The sequence below is a fragment of the Geotrypetes seraphini genome, chromosome 12, assembly GCF_902459505.1.
Source record: "Geotrypetes seraphini chromosome 12, aGeoSer1.1, whole genome shotgun sequence".
Taxonomy (NCBI): Eukaryota; Metazoa; Chordata; class Amphibia; order Gymnophiona; family Dermophiidae; genus Geotrypetes; species Geotrypetes seraphini.
In genome coordinates this window covers 27770819-27787330 of record NC_047095.1, presented here as the reverse complement: position 1 = coordinate 27787330, position 16512 = coordinate 27770819, and the positions used below count along the sequence as shown (strand labels likewise).

General features: G+C 43.8%; 1 protein-coding gene across 8 annotated transcripts in view; it reads right to left on the bottom strand.

Annotated features, from left to right (window-relative positions):
• LOC117346714 overlaps positions 1-16512 on the bottom strand; it is a 574004-nt gene that overhangs the window by 550797 nt on the left and 6695 nt on the right. The window contains exon 2 of one of the 8 annotated variants that reach the window (XM_033916744.1): positions 12338-12458. The exons of 6 other annotated variants lie outside the window; for them this stretch is intronic. In XM_033916744.1, the coding sequence (XP_033772635.1) occupies positions 12338-12377 (40 nt within the window). In that variant the 5' untranslated portion in view covers positions 12378-12458. Of the gene's footprint in view, positions 1-12337; positions 12459-16512 lie in introns of those variants that run through there. One more of the 8 variants, XM_033916748.1, reaches the window with a different exon arrangement.

The following is a 16512-nucleotide window of genomic DNA, read 5'->3' as shown; positions in this document are numbered from 1 at the left end:
CAGTTAAAGAAATTGATCAGATTTGTCTGACAATACCTACTTCTACTGAATCCATGTTGCCTCCAGTCCTGTAATCCACAGGATTCCAGAAACTTGACCATTCTCTGTTTTAAAAGTGTTTCCATTAATTTGCTTACCATAGAAGTCAGACTTACCAGCCTGCAATTCCCTACTTCTTCCTTACTTCCACTTTTGTGTAGAGGGACCACATCTACCCTTCTCCACTCCTCCAGTACCACTCCCAACTCTAGAGACTCATTGAAAAGGTCGGTCAACGGAGCAACCAGAACTTCCCTAAGTTCCTTCAGCACCCTAGGATGTACACCATCTGGCCCCATCACTTTGTCTACCTTTATTTTAGTTAGCTCCTCACAAACACAACCCTCTGAAAATTGATCAGGGTCTGTTACTCCTCCATCCCTATTCACATTTGTTTTCTGTGGTCCCACTCCCAACGCTTCAGCCGTGAACACAGAACAGAAATATTTGTTAAGCAATTCAGCCTTTTCTTTATCAGTTTCTACATAATCCTTCCCTTCACATTTGAGTATAGGTTCCTCCCTTTCACCTTTGAGACATAGCTTGTATAGGATTAAAATCTATTTGCACATTTCCCATTTTACAATGGACATAAGTTTATGGTGAAAAATTTCACGAGTTTTACGCAGGTTTAAAGGCACACATAAGTTTTAAAAAAGTGTTCATGATTATGGCTTTATCTGAAGGATTAAGGGAGTCATTCTCCCATGTAGTTTATGGAAACAAGTTAAAATTGTGGCCTCCCTACTTAATTACAGATGGAAGTCATACAATCTCTGTTTCTATGTCCAAGTGTCCAAGAGTGAGGTCACAGATGATAGGTTAGATGAGCTGTTGAATTTATTCCATCAAGACTTCCATATGGCATGGGTCTAAAGACTTGACATGGCTGTGTTTCGGCAAAACATTGCTTGCATCAAGAGTCAAAAGATTCCAAAGATATGCCACTTAGACAAATTAAGTAGAAATAGTTTCATGTACTGAAGTCTAGGAGTATTACAAGTCTCTAAGCCACAGCTTGGAAGCAAGAAAGCAACTGGTGTCAGCAACACACTGAGTTTTCCAAAAATGGTGTTGTGCTGATACCTCCATATGGAAGCTACCGAGGTTGTGTTGTTCATTTTTCTAACATATATAATCATGGGCATCAGAACAGGGAAGGCCACAGGGGTCACAACCTCCCCAAAGGATGGTGGTCACCAATCAGTTGTGGCTCTACTCTCCCACCCACCTCCACCCAATGAGGTACATTTAAATCTTAGGGCAGTTACCACGCAGTGTCAATGAGCAGGCTTGTCCCGGAACCCTTCATTCTACTTCTGGGGTAAGCCTGCTCGTTGACGCTGCACAGCGGCTGCCTGAAAATTTAAAAGTACAGTGCTGGGAGGAGGTAGGTGTTGGAGTCAGGAGCTGGTGAGAGGTCATGCTGAAGGACTCTGCTGGGGCCTAGGATGGAGCCCTTGGGCTTTCCAAACAAAACAGCATTCTGCTGCCTATGTACAGTATATAATTAGAAAAATGGCTGCTCCTACTGAACATGCCAGAAAATACAAATGTACTCCTACAGGTACTGTATTTTTTAAAAAAGGCTCCGCGTTGGAAGAGTCTTTTGTAAAATACCAACAGAACTGGGCATCTCAATTCTGATTTCTACTTCTATGTACAACAGGGCTCTAAACTTATTTTCTCACTTTAAATTCAAGATCTACCAAATGAATTAGACTTTACAAAAGGAGGGCTAGAGAGAATTATTTAACAAGGCTGCATAAGATATTGTAGCAATTTCATGGCTGTCTTCTATGCCATACTGACTGGTTACAAAGAGAGAAAAAATTAGACATGAACTAACCAGGTCCTTGCATTGTTTTTACAAATACAGATGTGTAATAAATTGTATTGGTAAAACATTTGCTGAATTATTTACTGCACTGAATGGTTTACGGAGCAGGTTAGAGAACCAGAGGATATATTCCTTTGGTTATAAAGGCCAAGTAGATAAATACAGCAATGCGGCTACCACAGCAAAGCTTTGCGTCTTCTTTAGTGATCAGTCAAGGTCTTGCAAGATGTCACATTCAGGAAAACTATGGTATCATTGCTTTCACACAATAGCGACACTATTTTCCAGAATGTACCACTGGCCTTTTATGCTCTTGAGCAGTCAATCCGTAGGAAATGTGTAGGTTTCTAACTGAGAACTGGACATAAGAGAAGACACAGAAGAGCCAGCTGTAATCCTTCAAAGTGCTTTTAAAGTTAAGATGTGGCCAGGAATTTACTCTAGAAGGTATTTCAGGGATAGAAATTTCATCACAGTACTGTTGCACGTTTTAGATCTTTGGATGCATGAGACGCATTCAGCGTCCGATTGAAAGTTTTGATCGGAGACGTTACACCCTGAGGTAGCTGAATAGTGAAACGCTGGCCACCGTCGCTGTACCAATCAACCAAGATAAGTTGATATTTTCATCTATCATACAGTATTATTCATTTTTGATTACACTTTAAAGCAGTGCAGTGTCTTTTTAATTAAAGGAGGTTTTTTAGCCGGTGAGGTGAACTCCCTACCACCGCTATTCCACCATTGTGGAGGTGGGAGGGCCCTTGTCTGAGGCTTTTTCCTCCGTTGAGAACTGATTTCTCAATCTGCACCTTGATTTTCAATACACCATCAGACAGTGTGCATCTGACCATTGTGGAAGTGTTATTTATTACAGTTGGTTTTTCACAGTATCCGAGTCTTTTTGGCACGTTTTAGATCAGACATGTTATATGTGATAATAGTAGGGAAACAAGATTTTATGTATCTGATATGAAAACCACATAGTTGTATGCGGTATAAACATTTTTTCATAAATAAATAAATTCCTTGTAAAATGTAAGGACAGACTGCTTGGTAACTATTATATTATCGTGAATTAGTTTTCCACGCCCGTAATTAAACATCTGAAGCTGAAGACAAGGTCACCTAACAATACAGCAAGAGCACTTATCTGTTAATGCATGCTTGCAAGGGCACTATTGTTATGAGTATTAAAAAATGACATTTTATTATGAAAAAAAAAATACTTTCAAATGTTATTTTTTTCATTGTTACATTACTGGCAAAGTTAAGTGAGCTTGTTTTATTAGTTAATGTCTACTGAATCTGGTTGGTGATACTGATGTATTTTCTGTCGGATCTAGCTGTTTCTTCCTGTTCCATGTTTGGGCTTCCAGCTCAAATGGAACCAGGGCTGACATCCAGCACCATCAGCCTTCATCTGCAACCGCCTGGGGATGGTTTTCCTTATTTTGAATATCTTTCTAACTTAGCCTGGTCATTACCATAACAGTCCTCAGCTGTGCCTTGGTGCCTTCTGGATCCCTCCACTTTATTATAAAGCACAGAGGGACAGGCTTAAATATCTCAACTGGCATACTTGGAAGACATGCGGAAAAGAGAAGATATGCCAGACACATTTATATACCTCCATGGCATAAATGCAAAACAGGCGAGTCTCTTTCAGTTCAAAGGAATTTTGGAATGAGTGGGCATAGGATGAAGGTGAAAGGAAAGAGTCAGAAGTAACCTAAGGAAATATTTCTTCATGGAAAGGGCTGGCGAATGTGTGGCGTGGATTTCTGGAGGTGATAGAGATGAAGACTGTATCTGAATTCAAAAAAGCTTAGGACAAGTACTTAAGATCAGTGGCATAGTAAGGGGGGTGAGGGTGGGGCAGGGAGGGCGGTCCACCCCGGCGCCATCTTGGGCACCAGATCTCCTCTCCACCTCCCCTGCTCCTTCCCCACCCCCCCACCCCACCACGCACGAGCGCCCCTTCCCTCTTATCTCTTTGATGTTCACAGCGCTAGCAGCAACACCAACCTGTGCTTGCGCCGGCTCTTCATATGACATCACTTCCTGGACCCACACCTAGGAAGTGACATCAGAGGTGCGAGCAGCAGATTGGGATTGCTGCTTGGGTCGGGAATATTAAAAAGGTATAGGAGAAAGGAAGAGCCGCCTGTGCGTGCATGCAGCAGGAGTGGGCAGGGAAGGAGCAGACAAGGGTGGGATGCAGAGAAGAGAGCGGGGGAGGGATGCTACCGCCCCAGGGCACCTCTCACTCTAGGTATGCCACTGCATAAGATCTGTCAGGGAGAGGAAGAGATAGTAGATGATATGGCTGGGCAGCCTGGATAGATCATATGTAAATAGATTCTACAAACGATGCCCAAATTTGGGTCCCCCCCCCAAAAAAAAAAAAGAGAGAGCACCGAGTACTATTCTATAAATGGTGATCTGAGTTAGGAGCCATTTACAGAACAGCATGTAGCACAGGAATCCATGCCTAACTTTTGGCGCAAGGATCTCCGCCAATCGAAACTAGTGGGGCTTGCGGGGTCGAGGCGAGAGGAAGCTCCGCCCACCCCACCGCGTCAGCAGTCAGCGTCTGGGCTCCTCCATTAAAGGAGGCGAGCCAACGGGTGCTGCTCTACTCGCGGCGTGCAGGACCAGCTAGAGGATCGGCGAGGGAGAGGAGAGGGCTGGTAAAAGCAGCAGGAGGCAAAGCGAGGCGCTAGAAGCGCCAGGAAACTAGTGGGGCTTGCGGGGTCGCGGCGAGAGGAAGCTCCGCCCACTCCACCGCGTCAGCAGTCAGCGTCCGGGCTCCTCCATTAAAGGAGGCGAGCCAACGGCGCGCAGCCGTTCGGCGCGCTCGCCTTAGCGAGAGCGCCTTTGCGAAGAGCCTTAAGGAGAGCCTTAAAGGAAAACCAATAGGACACTAGAGGTCCTCCAGGCACCCTAACCCCAATCTTACATCTTACAAGCACCATAATCTTACACCACACATCTTTTACCCTCTAATCGTTCCTCCAAATCATTCACCCTAAGCACCCTACTGCTTTGACCTCTCTGACATCCTAAAATCCAACTCTATCCATCAGACGCCCTACCCTAGCATACTATCTCTCTCTCACTTACTCTCTCTCACCTACTATCTTTCACTTGTTCTCTTTCATTTACTCATTGACATTAATCTCTCTCATTTATTTACTTATTTGTAGGCAGATCACATACATTACCTAAATATGACAAGAAGTGTGAAGACTTCAAGCAAAGTTGGCATTCCCTACACGGAGGTGATCCGAGAGGTGACCTCAGCCTACACACAGACGGAGGAGAACATACCGGGGAAGGAGGTCTCCGTGCAGACCGAGGCCATCCCGCAGCAGTACAATACGGCCTCTACACAAACAGAGGAGATCGTTCAACAGGACGACATCATCAAGCAGGAACTACAGAGCCTCAGGGAGGAGGTGAAACGCCTGAGAGACATTAGAGAGGACGAGGCCTACATCGATGGACTAGTGCAGGAGCTGTCCCAAATCACCGAACAGACCCGTGACAGGTCCCTCACTGAGACACCAGGGCCGTCGACGCCGAGTCCAACTGTAGGAATCCAGGAGATGGCTGGAGACACTGACTCCTGGCAGTTAGTGACCTCCTCCACAGGTAAACATAGGAGAACCCCCCCTATATCTACAATTTCTTCACCTCCTTATTCTTTCTCTTACCAGGGTAGCTCCACATCGACTCCACAACTCAACCTGAGAAACAGATTCCAGGTCTTGCAAGAAGGGACTATCGACGTGAAGCAGGAAGAGACTACCGACGTTCAACAAACGACTCCATCTCCGGTCACAACAGATCGACCCCCCCAGAGGAAGCGCAGAGTAATAGTCATCGGGGATTCCATGATGAGAGGCACCGAGGGACCAATATGCAGACCGGATATACAGTCGAGGGAGGTCTGCTGCCTGCCAGGAGCCAGAATACGGGACGTGACCGCCAGACTTGATAGACTTCTCAGCCCCCGGGACCACTTTCCCATGCTGCTCATCCACGTCGGAACAAATGACACTGCCAGGAACGTGCCGGAGGACATAGCTAGAGACTTCGGAGCTCTAGGAGAAAAGCTGAAGCAGACAGGAGCACAGGTAGTATTCTCTTCTATTCTTCCTGTTAGGGGCAAGGGAAGGGATAGAGATGAACGCATCCTGAAGACAAACGAATGGCTACAACGATGGTGCCGAGAATTGAACTTCGGATTCCTAAATCATGGAGAGGCACTACAGGGACTCCAGGGACCAGACGGACTTCACCTGACCAGCAGAGGTAAGAACGTCTTCGGACACCGTTTAGCCCGCCTACTTCGGAGGGCTTTAAACTAGGTAAGTCGGGGGAGGGTACCCACTTATATACCAGTGCAGTAAGAAACAATCCTGATGTGGTGATCCAAAACTGTGCTTCTAAGTCCGAGGTAAGTACCCTCACTGCTAAAGGTTCACTAGGAGACACTTTGAGTCAGACAAGAATCTCTCTACAGGGATTTAACAAACGCACAGAGTGGAGAGCTATGTATGTTAACGCACATAGTTTAGGGAATAAAATTTTAGAACTGGAAACAGAAATTGTGAATGCCGACTTAGACGTGGTGGCTATATCAGAAACATGGTTCACGGACTCCCATGGGTGGGATACAACTATACCAGGATACAACCTGATTCGACAAGACAGGGAGGGTAAGCTAGGAGGAGGGGTAGCACTTTACATCAAAGAGAACATCAAGATAACCAGGATCACAGATGTTAAGTACACCGGGGAATCCATCTGGGTTAACCTGGCCAGAGGTGGAGAAAAGTGCCTGTACCTTGGTGTGGTATACAGACCTCCAAGACTACCAGAGGACAAGGATAACGAATTGATTGAAGACATTGAAAATATTACTCTACGGGGGGACACTGTTCTGCTAGGGGACTTCAACATGCCCAATGTAGACTGGAACACACTCTCAGCAACAACTTGTGGTAGCAGGAGGATTTTGACGTCCATGATGGGAGTACAGCTCAAACAAATGGTACTAGAGCCCACTAGGGCCGAGGCCATCCTAGACCTCGTACTTACAAACGGCGAGAGTGTCTCGGAGGTCTCAGTGGGAGAAAAGCTAGCTACCAGTGACCATAACATGGTATGGTTCAACCTCAGGAAAGGTTTCCCTAAATCACAAACTAAAACGAGGGTACTCAATTTCCGGGGCGCTGATTTCGCACGTATGGGAAATTTCATCCAGCAGACGCTGCAGGATCAAGAAGCAACTGATAATGTGGAAACCATGTGGTCAAACCTGAAATTGACCCTACACGAGGCAACTATCCGCTACATAAAATTGATACATAAACAACAAAGACACAAAAAACCCCAATGGTTCACTGAAGAGGTCTCGTACCTCGTCAGGGAGAAAAAAAGAGCATTTCTTTCATACAAACGCATGGGAACAGATGAAACTAACATTGAATATAGGGCCAGGTCTGCAGCAGTCAAAACAGCAGTCAGGGAGGCCAAGCTCGCAGTGGAAGAAATTCTAGCAAAGAACATTAAGAAAGGGGACAAATCCTTCTTCAGGTACATTAGTGACAGGAAAAAAAACACAAACGGGATAGTACGCCTCAAAACTCTGGATGGGAATTACGCGGAAACAGATTCCGATAAAGCCAAACTACTGAATGAATACTTCTGCTCGGTTTTTACCTGCGAGGCTCCAGGGAATGGGCCACATCTGGAAGCAACGTCAAGCGTGTAAGACCCATTTCAGAATTTTGAGTTCACACCAGCTGATGTCTACAGCGAATTGTCAAGACTCCAGGTGAGCAAAGCCATGGGTCCAGACGAATTGCACCCAAGAGTGCTCAGAGAGCTGTGCGAGGTCCTGGCGGAACCATTAGCCATGCTCTTCAATCTCTCCCTAGAGAAGGGGAGAGTCCCCCTGGATTGGAAAACAGCGAACGTTGTTCCTCTGCATAAAAGGGGATGTAGGGCAGAGGCAGCAAATTACCGACCAGTGAGTCTCACATCGATCGTATGTAAACTCATGGAAACACTAATTGGACACTATCTTGGATGAGGGGAATCTTAGGGATCCTAGTCAACATGGATTCACTAAGGGTAGGTCGTGTCAATCCAACCTCATCAGCTTCTTTGATTGGGTAACAGGAAAGTTGGACTCAGGAGAGTCTCTGGACATAGTATATTTGGATTTCAGCAAAGCTTTTGACAGCGTCCCACACCGCAGGTTACTAAACAAGATGAAATCAATGGGGTTGGGTGAGACGATAACTGCATGGGTCAATGATTGGCTGAGTGGTAGACTTCAGAGGGTGATGGTCAACGGTACCCTCTCTGAAACATCAGAGGTGACCAGCGGAGTGCCACAGGGCTCGGTCCTGGGTCCTCTCCTTTTTAATATATTCATAAGGGACTTGACATGAGGGCTACAGGGTAAAGTGACATTATTCGCCGACGACGCAAAACTGTGCAACATAGTAAGTGATAGCGTTTTACATGATAGTATGACACAGGACCTTCGTACGTTGGAAAACTGGTCCTCGACATGGCAGCTAGGCTTCAATGCTATGAAGTGTAAGGTCATGCACCTCGGTAGCAGAAATCCGTGCAGAACTTACACCTTAAATGGAGTAACATTAGCTAGAACCTCAGTAGAAAGAGATTTGGGAGTAGTCATCAGTGCAGACATGAAGGCTGCCAAGCAGGTAGAGAAGGCCACATCCAAGGCAAGGCAAATGATGGGATGTATCAATAGAAGTTTCGTCAGTCGGAAACCAGGAGTCATAATGCCGCTGTACAAGACCATGGTGAGACCTCATCTGGAATACTGTGTGCAATTCTGGAGGCCACATTACCGTAAGGACGTGCTTAGAGTCGAGTCGGTTCAGCGGATGGCCACTAGGACGATCTTGGGATTCAAGGGACTCTCGTACGAAGAGAGACTGAGCAGACTGCGGCTCTACACTCTTGAGGAGCGCAGGGAGAGGGGGGACATGATTCAGACATTTAAATACATCACAGGACGTGTCGAGGTGGAAGATGACATCCTCTTCCCCAGGGGACCCTCGACCACAAGAGGGCATCCGCTTAAACTCAAAGGGGGGAAATTTAGGAGTGACACCAAGAAGTATTTTTTCACGGAAAGTGTGGTAGATCACTGGAATAAGCTTCCGGTGCAGGTAGTCAAGGCCACAGGCGTGCTTGACTTTAAGAGCAAATGGGACATGTACATGGGATCCCTACGTAAGACGATTCACTAGCATCTAGACTTATTGGGGTGGGTCAGTAGTGTGGGCAGACTTGATGGGCTATGGCCCTTTTCTGCCGTCATCTTTCTATGTTTCTATGTTTCTAAGCATAAAATAGGTGTGGATCCCACAAATGTTATAATACTGCACTCATCTTTAGTGAATGCCCCTAGACTACCCATGGTCCTCTCATTGCCACACACCCCTTTTTAGCTACACACTAAAAGATGTGCATCTTTACAGAATATTACTTCTTGAAAGACTGAAGTCTATAGGTGTCTGTGACCAAATACTTGACTGGTTTAATTCTTTTCTCTCTAATCGATCATCTATAGTTACCTTTAAGGATACTGTCTCTAATCCTTACACTCGTAATTATGGTATTCCCCAAGGTTCCATTCTATCTTCACTATTATTCAATATTTTTCTATCCCCTTTACTAAGTTTATGTCAGTCCATAGGCTTCACCACCTTTTCATACGCTGATGATATTTAACTTTAAATCCTCTAAATCCAGAAAATAAAGACGAAATAATCGAGATTAATAGAAAGATAGTGAAGGTTAAGCAATGGCTTAATTCCAATATGTTAGCCCTAAACATTCAGAAAACAAAAGCATTACTTTTCCCATGGAAAAATGATATAAGCCCAAGTGCCCCATTCACCCTAGATAATATCCATTTAGAGTCAGTAACATCTTTAAAAATACTGGGTGTCATCATTGATGAAAGACTGTCTTACCATGAACATGTAAGCAACACCGTTAAATCTTGTTTTTATAGGCTACGAATGATTCGCTCGATTTCTAAGTTTCTAGAGCCAAAATCACTAAATATATTAATTCATTCTTTAATTATCACTAAACTTGATTATTGTAATTCTTTATTAATAAATATTACACAAAAAGAAAAGAGGCGTCTTCAGATAATCCAAAATACTGCCGTTAAACTGATTCATAATGGCAAAAAATATGATCATGTCACTCCCTTTCTGATCAAATCCCACTGGCTCCCAGTTAATCACCGCATTACTTTTAAAATCTTACTTTTAGTATTTAAAACTTTGGCTACTAATGAACCTCAATTTATTAATAATTTACTTATCCCACACAATATGTCGCGTTCCCTTCGGTCCACTAATCTAAAACTTATAGCAGTCCCCTCCTTGAAAATTATTGGAACTCGTCGACATGATATGTTCTCAGTAATGGCTCCTCAACTATGGAATACCTTGCCTCAACTATAAGAGAAGAAAATGATTTGAGTCGTTTTAAAGAGTTTTCTTTTTAAAGATGCTTTTAATCTTTAATTATGTTCAAAGTTTATTTTAGCTTTTCCTCAGTTTTCACTCTCCCCTCCCTAATGTTCTTTCCATTCATGTTCTCTTCTTTTTTCTAAAAGATTGAATTGTAGTTCAGCCCTTTCTTACCCTATGTATCAATTAGTCTTTAAGTCCGTCAGTCTAACCTATTATTTTAAAAATTAAATGGTATATTTATCGCATGCCTATACTTTTTATTAAAGTTGTATTTCGCTTAGTAAATTAAATAAGCGATTCATCAAACCAAAATAAAACTTGAAACTTGTCTCTCAAACTGTGTGCCATGGCACAGGGGTGTGCCCCCCAAAGAGATTCCGGGTGTTCCACGAGAGATTCCAGAATTTTACTTTATTTTAAAAAAATTCTCTTCATAAGTATACATTACAATAGATGACATGTGCATCGCCTATGCAAGAGTCTGTCAGTGTTATGAGTGTCTATGTGCGTAAGGATACAACCGTCCAGACAAGCCTCATTCTTTGACGTGATTGGTCCTTAAAAACTAACAGCACGTAATTTTATTTTTTATGCAGTAGTTATCCTAACATGAGCAACAAAGCAATCAAGGCTTTGTTACCGTTTGGGTCTTCTTATCTTTGCAAATTCGGATTTTCAGCTCTGACAGAAATTAAATTGGAAAAAAAAAGAATGACTGCAGATGATGAATGATGAAATATATGTTTACTTATCGATTATTGAGCCATGTTTTGAGTTAATTTGCACTCAAAAACAAGCACTTACATCACATTGATTAGCAATTCTATTCTATCTTCTTTTGTTTCACCATTATTACTACTAATTACTTATATAGTGCTAAAAGATGTACGCAGTACTGTACATTTTGACATTTATAGACTGTCCCTGCTCGGAAGAGCTTACAATCTGACTTGGACAGACAGGCATAACATATAGGGCTGGGGATGCAGAACCAAAAATGAGAGGAGTTAGGAGTCGAAAGCACTCTCAAAGAGGTGGGCTTTTAACTGGGCCTTGACCACTGCCAGAGACTGAGCCCGCCAAAGGGATTTGGGCAGCTTGTTCCAAGCATACGGCACAGCAACGTAGAAGGGACGGAGTCTGGATTTCAGCAGTTGATGAGAAGAGTATGAGGGGGGGACAAAAGGGGAGATAAGTGAAGAGAGATAGTGAGGGCAGCTGAGTGAGTGCATTTGTAGATCAGTAAGAGGAGTTTGAATTGTATTCGGAAATGGATGAGAAGTCAATGAAGTGACTTTAGAAGAGGTCAATGAAGTGACTTTAGAATTTGGCTGTTTTCCTGGCATATGAGTCATGCAACTGAATTCTGGATGGATTTAAGGGGAGCGAGATGGCTAGGCCTGAGCAGCGAGTTGCAGTAGTCTAAGTGTGAGGTGAAGAAGGTGTGGATAAGTGTTGTGATAGTGTGCTCAGAGAGGAAGGGCCAGATTTTGGTAATTTTATAGTGGAAGAAGCGGCAGGTTTTAGTGATGTGTTGTATCTGGGCAGTGAAGGAGAGAGAGAAGTCGAAGATGACCCCAAGATTACGCGCAAACAAAACAGGAAGCATGAGATACATAGCTTAAAGAACTTTAAATAAATAACTCTCAAATTTAATTTTTGGGTGGTTTTGCAATTTTATAATTTCACTAATGTGCCACGAAAAACATTCCCTCTGTTTTAGTGTACCAGAACTAAAAAAAAAAGTTTGAGACCCTGGAATAATGTTAGTAAGATGCATGTGAAAATCTAAATTGACAATTAACACTAATAATTGATTGTTAGCACTGAATTATTTACACTAATTGGATTGTTTACTCAATTCAATTGCACACATGCCCAAATTTGTGCACGCAATTTTTAGTACCATATATAAAATCCAGGAGATGGTCTTTATCTGCCTTCATTTTCGTTGTCCTGAATCTGGTCACTAGGTGTCACCATTGCATAAGGGCTATGATTCCCTTCCTGCGCTGCACCGGCTGATCCTGGGAGGGGAAGACAGGAACAGGAATCAAACTCAGGTCCTGTGCATGACAGCTTTTAGCACAGGCTGATACTATCTGAATTGACAAAAAAAACAACAACTGTTTTCCCCTCACTGGGCAGGTAGCAAAACTGTTTGGGAAGTAAAATCTACTGAAGTGAAGCTGATGGGTAGACATTCCAAGTTTTCCAAAATGACTCATCTTTCTTGTATTTAAAATTTCTGTCTATTTAAAGAACTTTCTTTTATAATCTAATCACAACAGACTAATGTCTACCTGCATTAGTTTTTTAAGACAGTGACAGAAAACATGGAAGAATTCAGCATTTTATATACCTGTCCATTGTGAAATGCAGAAATTTTGTGGCAAACCTTCAAATAGTAATAATTCCCAGCAGGGGCTAATGAAGGAATAAGTTATGGATTACTGATTACTTATAACCTGGTAGCTATACACTTTCAAGTATCAAATTATATACCATATCTTATAGACCAAGAAGCAGCATTACTAACTTTTTCGGATGTGACACGGACAAGAGGTCATAGACTGAAACTGAGTGGCAGCAGGTTCAGGACGAATATCAGGAAGTTCTTTTTCACACAGCACGTGTTGGGAATTTGGAATGCTCTCCCGGAGGATGTTGTGTCAGAGATTACTGTTCTGGGATTCAAGCGCAAGTTGGATGCACACCTTCTTGCAAATCATATTGAGGGCTACGGTATATCTGGGTCTCCAATCAGGAGTACCTAAATGGGCCGCCGCGTGTGCGGATCACCGGACTGGATGGACCTCGGTCTGATCCGGTGAAGGCTTTTCTTATGTTCTTATAAATTAGAGAAAGACATTTTATTTCTTAAAGAAAGCACAATCTGATCCCTTGCTCTGGACAAAAGAAATAAGGAAAGCAATCAGCTTATAGTCCTTCTTCCCTGTGTGATTTTCTCTGACGCATGCTGTGTTGTCATCACAAGTCAGTGATGGAGTGTGAATCAGAATTCACAGGCGTCTAACATGAGCAGTAATGCATGTGCTCTCTGGAACTGGACTACGGCCATCTCATCTCATTTCTCACAGGCCACCTTCGCCAGGCCAGCAGCCATATTTTTTTATTTGGTTTTATATCCCATCCTTCTAGAAGAGCTCATAATGGGTTACAAGTTTACATATATAATAAAGCATGCTTATACATAGTGATGGCAAACATGGCATGGCAGAACATTGTCTGACAAAGATGGCAAAAATTAACAAAGCATGGTAAAAACATGACAAAACATGGTATGGTGAGTATAGTATTACAAGCACGGCTAACCAAGTATGACACGACAGTATGACACATAGCATGATAAAACCTAGCACGGTAGACATGGAACGGCAAACATTGTGTAATAGACAGGGGCGGCCCTATAATGGCGACAACTGAGTTGATGGCCTCAGGCAGCACTCTTGAGGGAATGGCATCTTGCTTACGGCCAGTCTTCCTGCTGGTTGGCTATCTCTGCTGCTCTCCTTCCCGGCATCTAATTCTTCTCTCCCCTCCCCACCCCCACCCCCGTATCTGCCTTTAGATTTGTCACAAAGGTGATTCACAGAATGGCCCTACCACTGACTCCGACACTTCTCCACACTGTGGCCCGCCCTCTCTAATAGCTTCCTGTTTCTGCTGGGGTAGGCCGCAGTGGAGAGAAGTGCTGGTGTTGGAAGCAGGGTTGCTCTGTGGATCACTGCTGCTGGAGTTTTTATGTTCTGCACTGCCCTCATAATAAGTTATATACAGTATAGGCCAAACATCAAGGATCTTTAAAACACGCACAGTCGAGCATAAATACAGGCAATCCCTGGGTTAAGAATGAGTTTTAAAGCTGTTCTTAAGTTGGATTTGTTTGTAACCGAGAACTTGTAGATTTTAAGATTCTTGCTGCTTACTTCTGTTCCCAGGTGACAAAAGAGCCAGTGTTCCCTCTAAGGTACAGCTTGCACAACCATACACTGTTTTTAATGTGGTCATGCATCATTCCTGAATCTGCTGCAGGAGACATGTAGGAGTCTATGCCACTGGAAAGCCTGCTTATTTAAATCAATTGAAACCACGACTGTGTTCTTTAATATGAGTCGTACTTAAGTCAGGTGTCTGTAACTCGGGGACTGCCTGTATTGTCTTTCTCATCAGAAGCTCGAAGTCCCGATGGAGCAATATTGTGTGAAAACTGAACCATCAGTCTGCAAATTTGAAATGTTGGATCACTGAGAAGCTTGAACCTACTTTCCATGGCGGTGGTTTTAAACGCCATCATCATCAGCAGGGAGCAGAGGTGGATCTACCACCTTCAGTCTAGTGGACCTGTTGGCTTAAATGCCAATATTGAATGGCAAACTTTTTTTTTTTTTTAACATCAAATAGGCTGGCACTTTTCCTTTTTAGCTTATAAGAACTTGAGTGAGACCACATGATTTGTGAACCTACTGTATAAGATTTCACACTGCAGCACACAGTGGCCATCTGGGAATATTTTGAATAGCACAACATTTTTCACTTGTTGCTCTTTAGTTTTTGTATGGGAGACTGTTTTTTTAATAAAAGTAATACCGTATTTTCACACATATAACGTGCATATGTGTATAACACGCATACGCGTATAGCGTGCAGGTCCAAAGCATTTCTGTAAAAAAAATTCTATATAGCACGCACATGCATATACCGAGCATGCTGCTAAAACCTCCTCCCGCCTACTCCCTCTTCTGGCCTGCGAACCGGCATCCTCCCTCCCGCTCGCGTCACCCCCCCCCCTCCTCCATGATCCTACATCCCCCCTAGCACCGCAAAGACATCTTACCCGATTGGGCACCCGCACCAGCACCAATGCACAGGACGTGCCAGTGCCTGAAGATCCTCCCTCGTTGGGCTGGGCTGGGCTGGGCGGTGCAAGGGAGATCCCCCTTCTTCCCTGTGCCGGGCTGGACTGGGCTTTGAGCATTTGCACATGCTCAAAGCCTTCTGGTATCGCTCTCTCCGAGATTCTGAATCTGAGAATCTCGGAGAGAGCGAGACCAGAAGGCTTTGGAGCCTTCAGGTCCTAATGCAATTTACTTCTAACAGGTCTCCTACTAAACTACCTCTCCCCCCTGCAAGCAGTGCAAAACTCAGCTGCATGATTTATCTTCTATCTTCTACCAACCTCACTACACTCACCTTACCCCTCTCCTCAAATTACTTCATTGGCTCCCTATCCACCTCTGTATACAGTTCAAACTCCTATTCTCCATGGACAAGCAGTCTTAAGTCAGCCACATTTTGGTGACATTATCTAACATTCCCAATTCGGCACAGAGAACTCCCGTTACAGGTAAGTAACTTCGCTTTACTAAACTACAAATGTGTTCATGACACATGCAACTCCTCAGTATCTCTCCTCTCTTATCTCTCCTTATACACCTCCCTGAGAACACTATTCCTCAGATAAGCTGCTTTTATCTGTACCCTTCTCCTCCACTGCCAATTCCTGACTTCGTTTCTTTCATCTAGCTTCCCCATACGCCTAGAATAAACTACCTGAGTTTGTCCATTAAACCTCTTTCCTTACCTTGTTTAAAAGTAGAATGAAAACCCACCTTATTGATATACCCTTCAATTCATAACCCTACTTCCCACTGCCCACTGCTTACCACCCTAGCCAGCAGATTAACCATCCCCCTTAACTGTATCCCCCACCCTGGCATCCTGTTTGTCTGTTTTGTATACAGTACTCCCCCAAAATTTGTGGGGCTTCTGAGGTTTTTCACCTCTCAAAAGGCAGGGGAGGCAGGAGAGTGCAGGAGCACCGGTGGGTGAAAAAAATCACTTGCAGTCTGCTCTGACTGCCTCTTCTTGTAGTAAAGTCGGGCTTTGACACGCAGCTCCTGATTGGTGTAGCCCGACTTTACTACAGGAAGAGGCGGTCGGAGCAGACCGCGAATTCGTGGGGGAACACTATATTTAGATTGTAAGCTCATTCGAGCAGGGCTATCTCATTTGTGAATCTGTTCAGTGCTGCATACGTCTGGTGGCAATCTAGAAATA